Here is a 19,402-nt window from a genome sequence, read left to right on the forward strand (position 1 = left end):
CACTAAACTGTATTGCATCTAAAAAAATGTGGCAGAGACATAGTTTGCTTTTTTTTTTTTAACTGTATTTCAAGGATTTTTTATTCATCACATGCACATAGAGTGACATGTAAAGTGAGAAGCATCACAAGATTGCAAAAGAGAACAAAAACAATATAAAATATTGATAACCCTCCCAAAAAAATACAATAATAAGACGACAAGTAGTATAAAATAGACACCACTTTTCCCCCACAAGAGATGGTACACAGTTTTGTAAAGAAATGTGATGTGTTAGCAGACTTCCCAGCATGCATTGAGAGTTAAAACTCTCCTGAGACTCTTTTTTTGTGGTTTGAGGAAAACATACATGATGGAAACTCGCTGTTGTGTCTTTAATACACGTTAACATACAGCAAGTCATGGTTTTCTTTTCCTGGTGATGAAAACAATGTAAATCATGATGGAGGTTAGAATCAAATCCAGACACTATTAATTGAACAAAGTCACTGAGATAAACCAGCATGTTGACGATGTGCTGAACTACAGTCTTGTGCCAAATGAAAAAATTGACTCTTCAACCTGGAAATGTAAAGCAGATCTGACTGTGACCTTCTGTCAGCGTAACCGAACAGTTTATTGAGGCGCTTCCGAGAAAAACAGGCACACCTTTTGCAAGGTAGTCGTCAAGCCGTGGGTGGGGATACAGATAAGGAGGGCAGTATAATTCTAATGTGCCGCCACTTTATGTGTGAAGGGGAGGAAAATCTGACAAAAAAACAGACCGTGTTGTCTCATTTCACAGTTTGTGGGTTAGTAAGCACAGCAGAGATACAAATTAATGTGCACAAACACTGAAAAAGTGAGTTTTTCCATAATATGTTATTAAGTTTATTGAACTTGTTATCTCTGGTTAACTTGCTTGACTCATCGGATGACTTTAAGGTAAATATTCAACTTACAGTAAGTTCAGTTCACTCACATTTTTTAAGGCAGAAAGGCAGAAACTTGACAAGTGGTCTTGAACAATGTGCAAGAGAAGTTAAATAATATGTGCAAAGAATATGGATTGAAGTGGAGTGTGTAGTGGAGTTAGAGTACAGTGTGTGTTCATGTCTTTTAATAAAGTATAAATAAGCTTAGTCTTCACTAAGAGCAGTAAAGCTGCATCAATCATACTTTAATACACATGTTGAGCGAGGTGTATCGGCTCAGACACACGTGAGGGATGAAAGCTATATTGTTTGTCAGCACATCTCAGGGTAAACATGGACAACTTGCCCTTTTAATGGGGTGCTTAAGCTGATCATCTGCAGGTTTCGCCTGGATTACAGCCAGTGATTAGCCCCGAGGAGGACACCGAAGGGGGCGTGGACCGCCTCAACCCCAAACACAGACAGCTACAAAAGGACGCCACCAGCTGCTGCTCTCACCCTAAGTCCCATCGTTGTGTGACTGTGAAGAGGGAGATCCTCCGCTTCACAGTAGACCAAGTGGGCTGTGAGGTTTGTGCACCGGCTGCGACTCCACCTACACATCTACACACACTCAGGTGTCTGAAAAGAAATGGGTAACTCAACAGGATGCACCGTGGACGACCTGCAGGCAGTGGAAATGCATCTCTGGTACAAGAAGTTCATGACCGAGTGCCCGTCAGGTCAGCTCACTCTGCACGAGTTCAAGCAGTTCTTCGGGCTGCGAGGGTTGGACCCAGAAGCCAGCGCCTACATAGAGCAGATGTTCCGCACGTTTGATATGAACAAGGTAAGACGACGCATTTTAAACAACAAAGCTACACTCAAAATGAGAGAACGGAGCTTTTTCAGGGTGACAGCGTGTTATTATTCTCGTGGGATTGTTAAATTTTTGTGATGTTAAAAAGAATCAGGAGTAAAAAATTCAAAAGAAAGCAGTGTAGTGATTTTGTTACGTCGTTCTTTTCTCTTGAAGGTGTGTCAGAGTATTTGACTAATCCTCATGTTTATGTGCTAATTTAAGCATAATCTATTTCAGGACTGTCTGTATATACTGTTATATATATGTATACACATGGTATAAATTATTCATGTATAAATGTAAACTTAATTCTAACATCCATGGACAATCCTGCAGCTTATTACCAGCAACATCCACCTGACTTGCACTGATGTACAGTGTATTATAGCCTATTAATATCACTGAACAGTGTACAAATAGTTTGGTATATTATAGTTATGGTTATATTTCTCGGTTCTATTTTTTTTAAAATTCTATTTATTTTTATATTTGAGTTAGTCTATTTATTTATTGGGATTAATAAAGTACTCTAGTATCTATCTAACAATAATTGAAGCATCCACTCAGAACACAAAAAGTATATTATGTATGTGTTTAGTCTGTGTTATAGTTTTAGTTTAGTCGTAAGATTTACATACATGTTTTTAAAAATGTATAAGTTATTTCAAATCATATTTACAATTAAGGCTGCGACTAATGATTATTTCAGTATCAATTCATCTATCGGTTATTCTTTTGATTGATTAGTCATTGAGACTATAAAATAGAGGAAAACGCCTACAGAGTCCATAGAAAATAGTGAAAAAAAGTGATGTCTTCACATTGCCAACAGCACAAAACAAAATAATTTATTTACAATTAAATTCAAAAAAAGATAAAATTCTCACAATGGAAAAAACTTTAATCACAGATTTGTGACTTTTTTGCTTAGTAAATTAACTGATTATCAAAATTGTTGCTGATTAATTTTCTGTTAATCGACTAATTGTTTCACCTCTACGATCAAATTCAGATTTATTTATCAGAAATATACCATTATGATTGAGTCACAGAGGAAACAATAGTGATGTTTATTCTGTTGAATATTTTCTACTGAATAATCATTTACTCTACTGAGTGTCAGGAAATAGTGAAAAAATCTTATCACAGCCCAAGGTGATATTGTGAGCTGTCTAAAACTCAACTTTATTAAATTCTTTGATATATTTGATAAGTTCCAGTTGTCACATCCTCAGTGGAAGCAGCTCATTTTGGGCCTTTTTTCCCTGAAACATGACTAATTGATTAAAACAGGTAACAACACCTGAGTGAGATGGTCTGCATGACTTTTGAAGACTTTGTTAGGGCCTAACGTTGGTTCAGGGGTTTCAACATGCTGCCTTAAAAAAAACAAACATCTCCATCACTCTGGGACACTCAGGCAGTGCGGTGACCTCCCAGCGACAGGCTCGCAAAACATTTTGGCCCCTCGGATCACAGTTTAATTAAGAGCGTCTCGGAGCCAGAGACGGGGTCATCGCGGGATGTGTCTGTCTGAGAAGCTGCACGTCTATATTTAGTATCCCTGTCAGCTCACAAAAAGGCCGCTGTAATCTTTATGCATGATTTAAACTGTGAGATTATCTATGAGACAATGCTTTGATGCTAAGATTGTCGCCTGTGTTCAGACACAGACAGTCAGTCCCCCTCCCGAAGATAATCCTCCATCCTGACACGCTTCATTTCCCCCCTCGGATGGCTTCTGGAGTTGAGATGAGGGGCACTGACTGACTGATTATCACTTTGAATGTTTAATAATAAGTAGATGGTCATGCATAATAATTTGTTGATGTCTGACACTGTGTTTGACAAGGAGCTCTTGCGTGAGTAGACTATAAAAAAAACCTCTTTTTTTTTGCAGGACGGCTACATAGACTTCATGGAGTATGTGGCCGCTCTCAGCCTGGTGATGCGGGGTAAGATGGAGCACAAGCTGCGCTGGTATTTCAAACTTTATGACGTGGACGGCAACGGCTGCATCGACCGACACGAGCTTCTCAACATCATAAAGGTACAGTTTATCATGCACCTGCCGCACCGCATCTCCGATTCAGTCCCAACCGGCCTCGACGTGGCATACTAATCTTATTCTGTTCCTTCAGGCCATCCGCGCAATCAATGGGAATGAAAACCAGGAAACGACTGCTGAGGAGTTCACTAACCGTGTGTTTGACAGGATTGATATAAATGGAGATGGTAAGTCGGTTCTGGCACCATGCGGAGACTAAGATTTAGGAGGGAATCTATCGTGGGTGGACAGTGTTTAGACATTTATCAGCTCCACTGCTGTCAGGAAGCACAAAAAGAATAGAAAGAAGATAAACTGTAGATGGCTTTGCACATGTAAGATCTCATTTGTGCAAAAAAAAAAAAAAAAACCCAAAAAACCACAGTGTCTGTAAATACTATCTTACAGGTGAGCTCTCCCTGGAGGAGTTTGTGGCCGGTGCTCGCAGTGACGACGAATTCATGGAGGTGATGATGAAAAGTCTGGACCTCACCCACATTGTGGCCATGATCCACAGCAGGAGGCACAGCGTTTAGGATCCGTCCACTCCCACTACCTCATTCTCATTCATAATTATTTAACCCGAGAACTTGCAGTGCATCTCCTCTGGTAAAAAAAAACAACAAACATTTATAGACGGAGATTTCTATTAAGATTCAATCCAGTTTAATATGATGACAGTGTACTTGCAAACACTGACTTTTTTTTTTTAAGTCTCTAAAAGATTGACGCATATTGCACTTTAAATGCGTTGGTATGACTCAGTCAGCCTTGGCAGACTGGTCATTGTCCTTGTTTAATGATGCTGAGCTCTCCCAAGGCCACCTTGGCATGAGGGATGATCTCTCAGACGGTCCACTTACCCTCTCATACCCTGAGGGATAAACGAGTGAGATAGTGGAGATAGTGGAATAGAGTGGCAATTACATGCACTCAACTGTGCTTTCCAAATCTGTATCTTCTATTTTTTTAATTTATTTATTTTTTTGTCTGAGTCCCTTTGCATCAAATTACTCAAATCTCGTTTTACGCGTTCTTCCCTGTGAGGTTTACAGGAGGAAGTTATGAGTCTCTGCTGTGCTTAACATCCATGTTAGTTTAATTAAGTCAGTGGCTTTAATAAAAAAGAGCAGGTGGGTGTGAAAGTTTCTAAAGAGATTTATGTGACACAATTCACAAATGTTTACCTTTTTTTAATGTTTTTAACCTTTTTTAAAATAATTCAAGAGGATGCAAAAGGCAAAATTCTGGCTTTTTTTTTGCATTTTGTACATCAGGCAAACTCGTCTTGTATCTCCACAGTACATGTGTGGGTGTTGCTTTGGCTGAATGATTTGCTGCATAAATACAGATAAAGATTACCTTTGTTATGTTTGTTGGCTACGCTCGACTGGTGCCTTCTGTTGAAGACTACAGACTGAATGTGTGTGTTTTCAGCTTTTGCTTCTTTGTACAATAAAGATGAAAATCTAAGTCTGCCGTGTAGTGTCTCTATTAAATGTACTCGATCAGTATTGCAGGTATCGCAGCTTCTACGCAACATACGATCAGCTGCAGAGATCGTTCGAGAGATGTGAAGACATACATTTCAAATTTGAATGAGTCTGAGATTCACAAGAACAAAGAGTCTGTAACACAACTTAATCTAATGAATTAATTAAAACATCTGAGGAAACTGTTAAATTATGACACAGAACAGTCAACTCACAAAACCTAAACACATGATACATGTCTCTGTAAGCTGTAAGAGGGATTTTTACCTTCTTAAACTGTTTATTTTGAATAATTTTGTGAAAATTTTACTGTTCAAACATTGAAGGGAGATTAGTAAACAGGAGTCCAACTGAGAAAGCAGACTTCATATAATTTTCTGAAAGATTTTCCCCCATTAACGTAAAAGTATCCTGTTGCCTTTAGTACCCTAAAATAAAAGGTAACACATTAGGGAAACAAAATTCTACCTTTGAGCAAGAACGATGATTCACCTGCATGGTGCCACAGTCTCTTTACATCAGACAACATCCCAAAGCTGCATTATCATCTTCTTATTTCACCATATTTAGAGGAGGAACTATATTATATTCTGGCTTTCTTTGTATTATAACAGCCTCTTTGAGATATTTCCTGTCAATGCATCACAAATGTAGTACCGGTTTAACAAAACTAAAACAGAAATGAAGTGTAATTGCCAATATGGCATTTATTTTACACAAATGCAAATGTTCATCATGGACAGTCAAGCTCATTCAACAACCACAAGAGGGCAGCGACATAATTGGATTAATTTTCCTGCACAAAATTATCTACAACGGTCGGAGATCCTCATTTTTTGCCAAATGCTTGTCCTTAAGTGCGCTCATGTGGAGAGAAATCCCCCTTTTTTCGTCTTACTGTCACGTGTGTGTGTGTGTCATCTCTCCTTTGTGCACAGCAGGTTTACAGGAAGTCGTACAGATACTTCACAATTTCAAAGTTCACCGTCCTGGAAGATAAATTACAGCAAGCGCATTCTCAGTGAAAAAACTCAAAATGAAAAAAAAAAGGGTCAGTGCCCTTGAATCATTCTTCTGTCAGTCTCAGTCATGCGTAATAATGCAAACACACACACACGCATACACACCTGGATATAGCACAGATGAAGTCCATGGAAACGGCACATTTGTACTTGGGGGCGTCGAGCTGGTCGTCATGACTGACCTGACTCAACAGCTGTAAGGTCACCAGGGAGGAGATCTAAATGGGGAGAGAGAGAGAGAAATCGAAATGACTCTGTTCCGCTTCTTTAAACACAGCTTTTCCACACTTAGATGCAGAGGCACAAAAAAATGATGAGAGCCAGTTGTGCAGATATGGGTCGAGCCTAATTTCCTAAAACCATTTCATGCCCAGGGCCATAAATAGATACACATTTGGCGACGGATCCCAAAACTCACGACCATATGGGTAGAAAACTCTCATCTGACACACTGTGGTCATTAGGGTTGATTTAACATGAAATAATGTGTGATTTGCACCTAGAAATGGGAATTTTAGGAGCCTGAGATTGAAAAAATGGGCATTTAAAATCCTCTGAATATCATAGTTTACGTTCTCTTTCATTTGCTTATCTGATTAACTTTAGGAGTCACAATCATGCAGAAAGGTTACAACCGCTGCAGGACTAAATGAAATGCAAAATTAAGCCGCTACAGCTTTGTTTAACTTAGCAGAACGGCAACAAAACTGGTGATGCTCAACATGCAATAAGAGGAATGTATACAGAGAATTAAGGAGGTTAATTAAACTAACTGCTAGTTGTTTCAGATGTATCATTTTAGTGTTCTGGTGACAAACAGATGCATCTATATTTGTCCTGTATTCTACTATTCAAGGACATCACACACTATCATCACCATCAACAAATAAACACCTCATCCAGAGGTGATTTTTAACCGTTAAAACAAGCAAATGTCAAAAAAGATTATGTTCTTTAATCGAGGCTTTTCAAGAAGTGTCAGATGTGTGAGTGAAGTCAGATGAAGGTAAACAGTCACATACATCATACAACAGTCCACATTTTAGGAAAATATGACCAAAAAAACCTAGAAGAGGCTCTTCAGATAGAAAAAAATATTAATTTATTACATGAAGAAAAGGTAAAAAAATGTGAAACTGATACAAAAAAGTGAGTCACAGGATCATCAGCGTCTTCTTCTTTATTTTGTTAATGTACAGGTAATGTTAACTGTATCTGCTCAGCGTATTCAGAATATTTTGTAAAATATTTTGCTGGACTCTGACCTGAGAGAAGATGCTGGCGGTCGGGGCGACTCTGCTGTCCACCACGCTGTAGAAAATGGCGAGCAGTCGGTCCAGAGGAAACGGTTTGGGCCCCAGAAGGTGGTTACTTGTCTATAAAATATTAACATCATTTTAAGTTATATCTGGAAAAAAAGTTGTGATTAAAACTAATTAAGATCAAAACAAGTGTTGTGTGTAAGATAATCACCTTTTCATTTTTCTTTAAGAAGTTTGTTTTTCTTATTTTACCATGATGCTGTTGGGAGGAGAAGAGAGACATCAAATGCATCAATTCACAAATTAGTTATGCTGGAATCACAACTTTGAGTCAACAGGCTTTACAATCCGTACAACATACAACACCCTCTGTCCTTAAACCTCAACTATGATGCAAAACACACACACACACTGAGGTTCAAACCAGTGTGAGCTTCAAAGAAAGTCCATCAAATGTAAGATGTAGATTACTGGAGATGAGTTGTGAGACGTGTTTACATTTTGTCGGATTATGAATAAAAACACAGAAGCATAATTTCAACAGGAGATTCACAGATGTAAAATCTTTAAAGACAAAATTCCTGACTAGGAAGTCCAAGAGTACTAGTAAACCAATAGCGGACTAGAGGTTTAAGGATGTTTTCAAAGCTATATTTGCTCCGGTCCAAATCAGTGGATGAGTTGGTAAAATTGGTGTGTTTCCTGTTGGTTCAGTTTCTTTTCACACAGCGAAAAGCAAACCAAAATAACTCACTAAAAGCCCCTCATTGGTCAGATGTGTCCGGGAGCAAGATCATAAACACAGGAAGAGAGTCCTACAGAAGGTCCTATATGCCAAACATCAAAAACGCGACCTTGATTACCCTAGTCAAGGTTGGACCTTGATTCAAATGATTCAGATCTGCCCAAACAAATCGTACCAAGAGGGAAATGAACCAGAGTCCAATTCAACTGAACGCAGGTTTGAAAACGCCCTCAGACAACGACACAACTGCAACATCCCTGGTTCATGTATGTTTCAGGTATCTTTGTTGTCATCCCCTCATCTCCCCCCTTGTCTCGTGTCACCTCTATACTGTCCCATATAGAAAAGACACCTACCTTGAGGAAGAAGCGTTTATCTGTGCGGGCGGGGTTGTAGGATGCCAGGTAGGCAGCAATCAACAGAAACTTGGAGTAATAAGGCAGTTCAACGTGAGTGTGAGCAGATAAACCTTAAAAAAAAGAAATAAATGCAATGAGTCAGATAAACTAAAGAGAAAAATGCACCCTTAGATCCTCTCATTTCTACTGAGTACATCATTAATCCGTGTTGTGATGTAGTGTGATTTACTTTTTTTTGGGTGTGATGCATTGATACTTCACAGAAAAAATTAACAACTATATCAGCGTGAATCCACAGTGTCACTGCACCCGATCAGTGTTTTTACAGTTTAACATATCTCTGCACTCGCGCTCAGTATGTGTCGGTACCTCTCACAGTTCTGGTTTCCTTCTCTTCCATTTGCTGCATCTCCTCCCACTGAAGGCTGAAGAAGAAGAGAGAAAAGCACACACACAATGACGAGAAGAAACCACAGCTCACAGATGCAAAGTGACATGATTTGATTTAATGAACACACTCATGTGAAGAACACAGACCTGGAAACCTCTCGAAGGTACACGGTTTGCATGGCTTTTTTCAAATGAGGCTCGATGTTTCTCCACAGCTTGTGTGTGTCGCTCTCTTTCACTAAAGACATAAAATAAAGCAACATTTTTCAAACAGCCACAGTGAAGCACGTTATGACTCTAAGTTTGCTTATATTTGAAATATAAGTAACAGGACAGCAAAGAAAAATAAAAGAATCAGCTGCATGAATCAATACTTTTATTTTAACAACAAATCAAATGGTTATTGTGAAAGGCATCACTTATATTGATGAATAGAGCTGCATCGATTAGTCTGCAAAATTAATCGGCAACTATTTTGATAATCAATTAATTGTTTTGAGTCATTTTTTAAGAAGAAATATCAAAATTCTTTGGTTCCACTTTCTCACATGTGAATATTTCTGGTTGATTTAGTCCTCTATGATAAGTTCATCAGGTGTGGAGGTGTTTGTTGATTGACTTTTTTTTTTTTTTTTTAACCATTTTCTGACATTTTATGGGCCAAATGACAACTCGATAAATTGAGAAAAAATTGTGAGATCAATCAATAATAAAAATAATCCTTAGTTGTATCACTGAACTCAGCTCCACTGTGCATTTTAGCCTCTTTTAGCTCATTGTTTTGGTTTTCCAGCCCACAAACTCCACACAGCAGGCAGCTGTTTTCAGTAAGTCTTCATGGTCGAAGGAACATGTCACCCAGTGCAGCGGTGCGGCTCATTGATGTGTTTTTTAATAGTTTTTGGTTAATAACGAAGCTCTATGACACAAAGGGATAACATATATGAGCTTTGTATAAACACACAATACTTGTAAGTAGGATGAGTTCATTGTTGGTTTGGCTCTGCACATGAGATTTAGAAAATAATTTAAAATACAGCCAAATCCTTTAAAAGTTAATATTATGTCAGATGTTGTGTTTTCAGTTTGTTCTGCTGCCCCCAAGTGGCCAAAAACAATCAATGAATGCAACTTTAACGAAAGAAACAAAGAAAAATCCAAATAACTGAAGTGCATCTCAACTTGATTAAAAAAATCCATGTTTGAGTGAAAACAAAAGGTAAAATGTGATGTTTTTTAATATCGATCGGCAGTCCAATGAATACACTTCTTTTTAATGAATTACCTTTTCCTTCTGCCAAAGGCTCGCAGAACTTGGAAAAATTAAGGGCAGCCTAGATGGAAAGAGAAAAGAGAAATCAATGGCACTACACTGAAAGAAAATCAAAGCAATGATAAATCTTCACTGACTTATGTGTGCGTGTGTGTGTGTGTGTGTGTGTGTCTGACCAGGTGGCGTAGCTCTCTGAGGTCTCGGCAGACGGAGTAAAAGACTCCCAGCAGGATGTTGATGTAGGAGGAGTAGAACTCAGCCGAATATGAAGGATGTCTGTCCTGGGACAAGATCTGCTGCAGCTCAGCTACAAATACACACAGAAACACACAGTTACTTTGCTCAGGCACACGTTAAAAAAAACAGATATTTTAAATAATACTCGAAACCAGACAAGAGATTATCACAAGAACATCACTCTTTCTAAGTGCAGAATTTATACAGCGGTGTTTCATAGTGAAATATTCCTCCACAGTGGCTGTCTGAAGTGTAAGAACAAAATCACAGGTACAAATCTCACATCTAACACCTCATCCGCCAAGTGTGCGTCATCGTCATGCAGCATGGTGATAGATATTCATGACACTGGCTGATGTAGTGTGTGTGTGTGTGTGTGTGTGTGTGAACTATGATACCTTTACTGTAGTCAGGGAAATGGAGCAGAAGGGGCTCGAAACAGCCGGTGTTGGGTCTGAACTTGTCCCAAACGATTTCACTGAGCAAGATGACGGTGACGTTGTCCTCAACCTGAAAAGGACAGATGTACGTAGTTAAATTTATGTCATATAATAGTTATTTTGTCCAATAAGCGCACCCGATCCTTGTGTTTATAAGTCAGTGAGAGTATGTCTCCATGGCTACAGACATTGCTTTGTGTTTCGTATATTTATATCAAATGTTACAAGTGTTTTATTTAGTTGGTTTTACAAAACAGGCAATTTGATGACATCACATTGTTCTTTAGGAGACTGTGATGGACATTTTATAGACCAAACAATAAACTGAGAAAGTAATCCGCAGATTAATCAATAATAAAAAATGATCATTAGTTGAAGTCCTAGATCTCTGTGCACACTGTTAGTTCAGATACTCTATCATTAGCCATAGAAACAGGTTTAATGGTCCCCCTGATGAGGAAACTCTGTTTATTATGTGATTTAGGTGAGACTAAACCCACTAAAAACATCCATTTTATGTTTTATTGCTCATTATAGAGTAATTTAAGGAAAACATGTTTTAGTAAAATGTCCTAACAGATTACAAAAGAGTTGTGTTTTAGAAATGTGGCCCTTTTTTGTAAAGTATGTATATATTTACAGCAAAGTTTGATTCTGATCAAATCAGAAAGACTTTTTATGTTCATACAAAACTGACAGATGGAGGTGAACACACACTGTAAACCCTGCTGGTGTTTTTCTGCCACTGTAATAAAATGTGCCCTAAACCAAAGACTGTAAATCCTTCCTGTTAACCTTTTGTATAGAAAAGAAAATAATAATAATAATAATAATAATAATACACATCAGAAGCACAGCGATCCTTCATCATCCTGTCATCAATCGTATACGTATGGAGTAGTACCACATTGAAAAGACATTCCTCTTAACACTCACAATCCACCATGAGACAGTTAGCTTTAACATAAATACACAAGTCTTTTTACTTTTATTAAAGTGCTGTGAGTTGATGCCATCCTTGCTTCTTAACAGCAGTATGAAAAGGCTCCATACACTCAACTCAAGGTCATTAATTAGAAAAAAGAATCTCTTCCAGGCCCTCATCAACATCCACACAGTCCAACAACTAAAAAGTGACACACTTGATAGATAACACAAAGAGCACACAACACTTCAATCTCACCAGTTCCTGAAGACGCAGGAGAGCAGGGAGCAGATTGGCATCTGTGTCTCTCAGAAGCTCGGCTTTTTCCATTACCTGAAAGATATATATATGTATGTTTGAGCTAATTTTGTAACATCCATGCTCAGTAAACTAGAAGCTGTGAATGGCTGTTTTATCACGGCACATTACTGCATTCTGTGCAGCAAGCTCACTTTAAAATGTCAAAACTGATCAAGCCAAAATACCCGATTAAACGCTTTCCCGTGCTGGCTGAAAATCACACTTATTTCCTCCAGGCTAATGCATCTGGAGCTTTGTTTAGCATCTATTTGCATATGTTATCACTACTAATCACATTATCATACAAACATTTAAGTGACATATCCGAAGAATACGTAATTTGACACGCCGTGGATTATGGTATTTTGGCATGCCAAGTGAGGAGGAATCTGAAGCTGAGCGTAAAGTGCACGGCACTCACAATGTATCGCGTCTGCTTGGCAGGAGACTGGGAGCACTGCTGTCTGTAGATGCGTACAAAGTCAGACAGGGAGGGACTGCGGGGGAGCTGGGAGGCAGCATCGCAGCCAAAGAAGGACAGCAGCACTTGTTCAAATAGCAGCGCGACGGAAACACATTCGACACAGCTGACTGTGGCGTGAGGCAGCTGCAGAGAGGGAGAGAGGAAGCGTTAATATACACATCTTCACATTGTCTTTCCTCTGTTTCTGGACACATGAACATTACGAGAATTGAAATCTCACTTTTATCCAAAGCAACATACATATGAGAGTTAATACAACAACTAGCAAGGATCTAGTCGGGAGAGAACAACGCGAGTAAGTGTCATAAAGCTAAGTTCAGGTCCGATAGGATGTAGGTGCCAACAGGCAGTGCACAGAAGCGGATAGTATACTTTTTTTTTTTAATTTAATAAGTTCATCAAGTGTGGAGGTGTTTTCTTAAAGATCGAGAGGAACTCTGCGGATTGAATGGAGCTTCATGACAGCAATGGGAGGATATAAATGCCACAGTATCCATTTTAAAAAATGCAGTTTTTCTATATCATATACCTCATGGTCATGTCCATAAATATTACATCAGGAAGAGGAATATAAAAGTTTTTTATTGAAAGTACGCAAACAGCGCTTTGTGTGCTAAGAGAAGAAAGATTGACACAATAACATCTATTAAAGGAGTAACAGTTGCCTTCCTGAACTTCTTTTGTACTCGATAAAATGTTATATTTCCAAGGACTCAGCGCTTTGATAAAGAACGCTTTGTATGACTGAAGTTTTCAGTTTATATAAGCTTAAAGTAGTCAGTGTGAGTCATACTTTAATTGTTAGTTTGTCCCTTAACACACTCTTGTCAACAGAGCAGGAAGGAGTTTAAGAGAGCAGAAAGTGAAATTATTACTAATTTTATTGACAAATCCTGGACCCCAAGCTTTGTACACACAAAAATGCACAAAATTCATTTCAAAATGCCCTGGAAATCTGACAGCAGGTGTTTCTCTCTTACCTCCAGTTCCTTCAGTAAAACATTCATCACGTGACTCTTCCCAGAGGCTCGATGACCGTAGATGAAGATTGAAGGGTAGCTGTACTGTTGTGGCTGTAGGAATAAACATCAGGACTCTTAAACTCAACTTTAGAGTAACATTTCATCATGATCGACGACAATCAACATAAACAAGTTCTCCTAAAATCAAATTAATTCAGAGTTTTTGCCAGTAATTAATTGTAATGCCTTCCTTGACTGCTCCTTGGTTAACTGCAGTCATGCAGAATGATTTTAGTGCTTGACAGACCAAAGCCTGTTCATGATTATTATTCTGATGCTTTATAATGAGCAGTCAGCTTCTCTAATTGATTGAAGGAGCGATGCAATAAGTATTTTGGGTAATCACTTGACAAATAATGTTGAGCACAAAAAATACATTTCAATAAGCTGAAATAATTGTTTGAGAAAACTACAAACCGGAAACGATTACAGAAAAATAATTGGCAACCATTGTAATAACCAACGATTCATTATAATAGTAATTTTTCAAGCAAAAATGCCCCTCACTAACACCAACTTCAATGTGAGAATTTACTGTTTCAAATCATTGTAAAGTGAACATCTTTGTGTTTTAGACTGAAGACGTCACCTGTGTGAGAAATTGTGAATTGTGAACTTTCTAGACTATCAATAAACTGACAAAATAATCTGTAGATTATCATACATGTCCATCTTTTTAGGTATGTTGGCATCGTGAAAAAAGTTATATATCATTTAGGGCTGCAACTAATGATTATTTTCATTATCAATTAACCTGCTGATTATTTTCTTGATTAATTGTTCATCTATAAAATGTCAGATGGTGAAAAACGCCTGTAATAGTTTCTTAGAGTCCAAACTGACGTCTTCAAATGTCCTGTTTTGTCTGATCAATAGTGTGAAATCCAAAGATATTCAATTCACCACCATGTATGACACAGAAAAGTAGAGCTGCACAATTAGTCGATCAACAGAAAATTAATCCACAACTATTCTGGTAATCGATTGATCGCTTTGAGTCATTTTTAAGAACAAAATGACAAAATTCTCTGGTTACCAGCTTCTTAAATGTGAACATTTTCTGTTTATTTTTGTCTTCTATGATAGTAAACTGAATATCTTTGGGTTGTGGACTGTCTGTCAGAACAAGACATCTTAGGGCTTCATCTTGGTCTTTGGGAAACAGTGATCATCATTTTTCATCATTTTCTGACATTTTTAGACCAAACAACTAATTGATTAATTGAGAAAATAATCAACACATTAATAGATAATGAAAACCTTTGTACTTTCTGATTAACTGGCTAAGAAAAGAAGTTTATTTATGACAGTGCGCTGAAGTAATGAACTATATATAGAGAATCTTTCTTTTTTTGTTATTTATGCTTTGTTTTCCCTGTTTGCTTTACTTTGTATGTTTTACTGTGTGTGTGTGTGTGTGTGTGTGTGTGTGTGTGTGTGTGTGTAAAAATATAAAAACCAACATATTCATAATGAAAATAATCATATAGTAAATAAAACAATATAAAAAATAAATAGTAAATTAAAGCTGCAAGCAGCGATGATCGGGCCCTCGCACCCCAGCGCATGTCGAAGTGACGCTCAGTCGAAGGGCTTTTGTCAGTGACTTGTTGTGTAAAGTTTGAGGCAGATCCAACCATGTACACTCAAGTTATATCAATTTCCTCTGTCATGGCGAAACATCAAAACTCAACGCCACGCCACGGCCAAACCATCATGATCATACACTACTCTAGATGACACACACTGATTTTGAAGTCCTTACGATGAAATCTGTAGGAGGAGTGCGTTAAAATACAAGGTATGCGAAATGGCCAAAAAAAGGCGAAAATTGACCAGTTTTTCAAGATGGCCGACTTCCTGTTCAACTTACAATAAGGCTTCAAGAGGCTTTTTTGTGCGTGTTGACATTATACATGTGCCCTGTGAATTTCATCTCTCTACGTTAATCTGGAAGGCGGGGCTGCAATTTTGAAATTTTAAAGGGGGCGCTGTTGAGCCATTTTGCCACGCCCATTCAAAGCGACCACATAGGATTTTAGCTGACATCACTCTAGACATGTGTGTCAAGTTTCATGACTGTAGAGCAATCCCTTCTCCCTGAAAAACAGTATCATATTTCATGGCGAAGGATGTGTCGCCATGGTAACAGCATTCAGTTTTGGGTCATGAGCTGCCAAATGTAGCATCACCAAGGTCTTGTTTATTAGCTGACTTAATTTCAGGTGCATCAGCCAAATTTCCTAGGAGTAATTAGACAAAGTACGACGCATGATACTTCCTGTTGCCAGTAGGTGGCGCTATGACTTTCGCTAAATATGAGACTGAACATGTGTTCAGATTGGGACTCTTAACAAGCATATGAAATTTGGAAAAGATCAGACCACGTGGAGTCAAGTTATAAGGCATCGAAATTTCATGGCGTCACATCGAAATTCGCCGCGTCGCCATGGCAACACCTTTCAACGAAGGGTCACCAACTTCATAATATAAGATCTCCAAGGTCTTGAGGCTATTCTCAGTAAATTTCAGCTGGATTCCATCACCGTGCTGCCCACAGGGCGTCAGAGCGTAAAACATGTAAATTCCTGTTGCCAGGAGGTGGCGCTATGACTCATATCCTGTATTGTCACATGGACCCGTTCAGGGCGGGACTCTTATGAAGCACAAAAGGTTTGGCTCTCTTAGGATCATGTATGCCGGAGTTATAGCCGTTTCATTTTTCATGGCGAAGGATCGAAATTCGCCGCCCAGCCACGCCCCCTAGGAAAGACTAATGAGAATTGTTTTAGCAACTTTTAATCTCCTATGCCTGTAGATGATACGGACCGAATTTGAAAGTCCTGGGGTCAAATCTCTAGGAGGAGTTCGTTAAAGTATGCGGGCTGGAAATGACAAAATCGGTGCAAAATTTCAACTTTGATACAAAATGGCCGACTTCCTGTTGGAGTTAGGCTATGTGTCCTTGAGACTTTTTGGTGCGTCTGGTCATGATACATATGCATACCGAATTTCGTTCTCCTACGACAATCTGTATCGAGGGGCTCAATTTTCTTGACTTTCTAGGTGGCGCTGTCGAGCCATTTTGTCCCGCTTTATTTCGAGACCCATAAAATATCGAAATTTTCGCCAGTCCTGACATCTGTGCAAATTTTCATGAGTTTTCGTGCATGTTTAGGCCCTCAAAAATGCGTTTGTTTCGGAGGAATAATAATAATAATAATAATAATAATAATTCCTTCAGTTTCAATAGGGCTTCGCACCGGTCGGTGCTCGGGCCCTAATAAAGTAATAGTTAATTGCAGCCTTACAGACAAAAGCAGCAAACTAATTTTCTGTCAATGAACTAATCGATTAATCCACTAATCATTGCAGCTCTAATATCATATGACAATTATTAAAACGACCATTTCTGTCCTCAAAATGCACTGAAACAAACAAAACTTGCTTTTAAATACTACTTTCTTGTAAAGTCTATGGGTCAAAGTCACATAGAGAAGTACAAGACAGAAGTATTAAGTATTTTTTAACCTTCTGGACGCCTAAAATAAACTCATATTAATGTTTTCGGAGATGACATCATTACCTGTCCCATCAGAGACAGCAGTGTCCCCGCCTGGACGTCCCTGCACGGCAGCTGGTCTGCGACCCTCTGCAGCTTCTCCTCCTCATATCCTGGATGCTGCAGCGACGCTGCCATCCTGCTCTTCGTATTACCGACCAAACCACCGAGTATTTACTGTGAGGAGGCGACTATCGTGCGGCTAAAAACAAGCAACGTTAGCTTAGCTTTCAGTTAAAAAGTACGGCACGTTAACGGAGCTGGAGACGACCACCTCCGGTATTCAGTCAAAATGCGAGCAAAACGAGGAATATTGTAAGAAACTACATACCATTAATGCGACAGAGCGGTGTGTAAATATCGATAACTGACAGTAAAATGTGTAACAAACTTAAAATACAGCAAAAAAAGCCCGTTAAAAGGTCGGAAACAGACATACACAGCCGAGAGCACTCAGAGGAGTTTCGCGCGCCTGCAGATTACGTCACTTTACCGTTTGGGTTACCAGCCAATCACAGCTCACACATAGAATCATGGGTAATGGAGTTTTGGGCTCTAAAATCTCGTATTTGTGAAATAAATGGAAATTATGAATTAAAAGTAAAATATTATCATGTTTTCTATTAGATGTCGTTTGAATCTTGCCCTCTGTGATGCCAAATGCTGCTAAAACACTAGATGCTTTTACATAATTGTTTTCCATTTGTGTTTACATATTAAAATAGTAGCCACTAGCCTATTATCCATTAAACTCAATGGCTAAATCTACAGAGGAAGAACGTGTGATGTGATCAAAAGCTCCAGAGCATCCATAAAAGATGATGAATGGACCTTGTGGTGAAATTATTTTTGCCAATTGTCTTAACGAGCAAAACTAACAACTGTCAGCCTATAACATAAATTATTATTTATAGTTAGCCTATAGGACCATTTAGAATTGATACAAAGTTACTTTTCCATTATATTATTGCTATTATTACAGTACTATAGCTCTCACATTAGAACATAGCTTATATTTTTGCAGGTTAGGCCTATTGCATGAAAATATGAGAATATTAATATAATTTTATAATGAATTCAATGGCAACATACATCATCACGTCCATTTAACTAATACTATACGCTGTATGTTCATCGTATTATTATTATTATAGTCAATAAGAGGTGCATTTATGTGCATTATTAATTCATGTGCATTCCTCCACTGGTACAGTGACCAGAAGGAGATTATATGAGCATTAATTTGAAGGCTATTAGATCCACTGTTGTTGTTTTACTGTGATATCATTGTGTCTGTTTAAGAATTCACAAGTGTTACTGTTATAATAAGCAGGGGTGGATTTAGTGATTTTGGGGCCCCGTGCAGGCAAATGCTGTCTTGCTTTATTTTCACCCTTTCTCTAACTGGGAATGTTTGTGTTGGCAGTGGTAGAAGAAGCACTCCAAACTTTTTTCTAAAGTAAAACTATTAATATTGTACAGTAAAAATACTGTTTAAGTCCTGCATTCAAATTTTCATTTAAAAGTGAAGCGTGAAAGAGAGGTAAGGTGGAGCTTTTAATTCTTATATAATGCTGGATAGTTTAATCAATAATAATGCATCATAGTCTATTTGTTATAGCTATTTTGTGAGCAAAATTTGCCACATAACCATTAACATTTATTTGTCAGGTAAATGTAGTAGTACAGTGTTTTACTCTGAAGTAGAAGTATGCAGTTGCATATTTTTAAGTGCTTTAAGTTATTTCGGGGTAAAATGAGTTAGAATAGTAACATAATTCAATATTTTTCATATCTTAACATCATAATAAATCTACAGCTGTTTGGGGCCCTTTTAGTTGGGAGCCCCAGGCAGTTTCCTACCTTGCCTAATGGTAAAGTCCGCCCCTGATGATACGTCAGACCGGGATTATGGGATGTGGGTTGTCCCTGTAATATCCAAGGCTATCCTCCAACTCTAATTCAATAGGATCTCAGCTGCTGTTGTCGAGCAGAGAGAGAGCGAGAGAGCGAGAGAGAGAGAGAGAGAGAGAGAGAGAGAGAGAGAGAGAGAGAGAGAGAGAGACAGACGCACCATTTCAGCGAG

The 19,402-nt window shown here is 38.4% G+C and overlaps 2 protein-coding genes across 3 annotated transcripts; one reads left to right on the forward strand and one right to left on the reverse strand.

Moving 5' to 3' along the window:
* Positions 1–108: 108 nt before the first annotated feature.
* Positions 109–5,586, forward strand: guca1a (guanylate cyclase activator 1A). The gene is made up of 4 exons (XM_042403788.1): positions 109–1,743; positions 3,656–3,805; positions 3,897–3,990; positions 4,211–5,586. Exons 1-4 carry the CDS (start codon positions 1,546–1,548, stop codon positions 4,336–4,338), a joined length of 570 nt encoding a protein of 189 aa, XP_042259722.1. The 5' UTR covers positions 109–1,545; the 3' UTR covers positions 4,339–5,586.
* A 391-nt stretch (positions 5,587–5,977) lies between these two features.
* On the reverse strand, positions 5,978–17,805 carry orc5 (origin recognition complex, subunit 5). Of its 2 annotated transcripts, none has more exons than XM_042403787.1 (15): positions 17,648–17,805; positions 17,341–17,493; positions 13,713–13,805; positions 12,670–12,855; positions 12,207–12,281; positions 10,982–11,093; positions 10,523–10,653; positions 10,359–10,407; positions 9,221–9,311; positions 9,053–9,108; positions 8,681–8,793; positions 7,791–7,838; positions 7,583–7,693; positions 6,423–6,535; positions 5,978–6,284 (listed from the first exon to the last, which is right to left on the reverse strand). In XM_042403787.1, the coding sequence occupies exons 2-15, from the start codon at positions 17,452–17,454 to the stop codon at positions 6,239–6,241; spliced, it is 1,338 nt and encodes a 445-aa protein (XP_042259721.1). In that variant the 5' UTR covers positions 17,455–17,493; positions 17,648–17,805; the 3' UTR covers positions 5,978–6,238. The 2 variants fall into 2 exon arrangements, with proteins under 2 accessions (XP_042259721.1, XP_042259720.1); XM_042403786.1 differs by having other exon boundaries at positions 17,341–17,518.
* Between the last annotated feature and the right edge of the window lie 1,597 nt (positions 17,806–19,402).

The sequence above is a fragment of the Thunnus maccoyii genome, chromosome 23 (genome assembly GCF_910596095.1).
Source record: "Thunnus maccoyii chromosome 23, fThuMac1.1, whole genome shotgun sequence".
In the NCBI taxonomy this organism is placed as follows: Eukaryota; Metazoa; Chordata; class Actinopteri; order Scombriformes; family Scombridae; genus Thunnus; species Thunnus maccoyii.

Excerpts from the sequence above, each read along its gene's own strand:
- guca1a (XM_042403788.1), top strand. The coding sequence starts at position 1,546 with ATGGGTAACTCAACAGGATGCACCGTGGACGACCTGCAGGCAGTGGAA. Across the intron at positions 1,744-3,655 it reads GCACGTTTGATATGAACAAG|GACGGCTACATAGACTTCAT; the intron begins GTAAGACGACGC and ends TTTTTTTTGCAG. Across the intron at positions 3,991-4,210 it reads GATTGATATAAATGGAGATG|GTGAGCTCTCCCTGGAGGAG; the intron begins GTAAGTCGGTTC and ends ACTATCTTACAG.
- orc5 (XM_042403787.1), bottom strand. The coding sequence starts at position 17,454 with ATGGCAGCGTCGCTGCAGCATCCAGGATATGAGGAGGAGAAGCTGCAG. Across the intron at positions 12,856-13,712 it reads TTTTACTGAAGGAACTGGAG|CTGCCTCACGCCACAGTCAG; the intron begins GTAAGAGAGAAA and ends CCCTCTCTGCAG. Across the intron at positions 7,839-8,680 it reads ATAAACGCTTCTTCCTCAAG|CATCATGGTAAAATAAGAAA; the intron begins GTAGGTGTCTTT and ends TCCTCCCAACAG.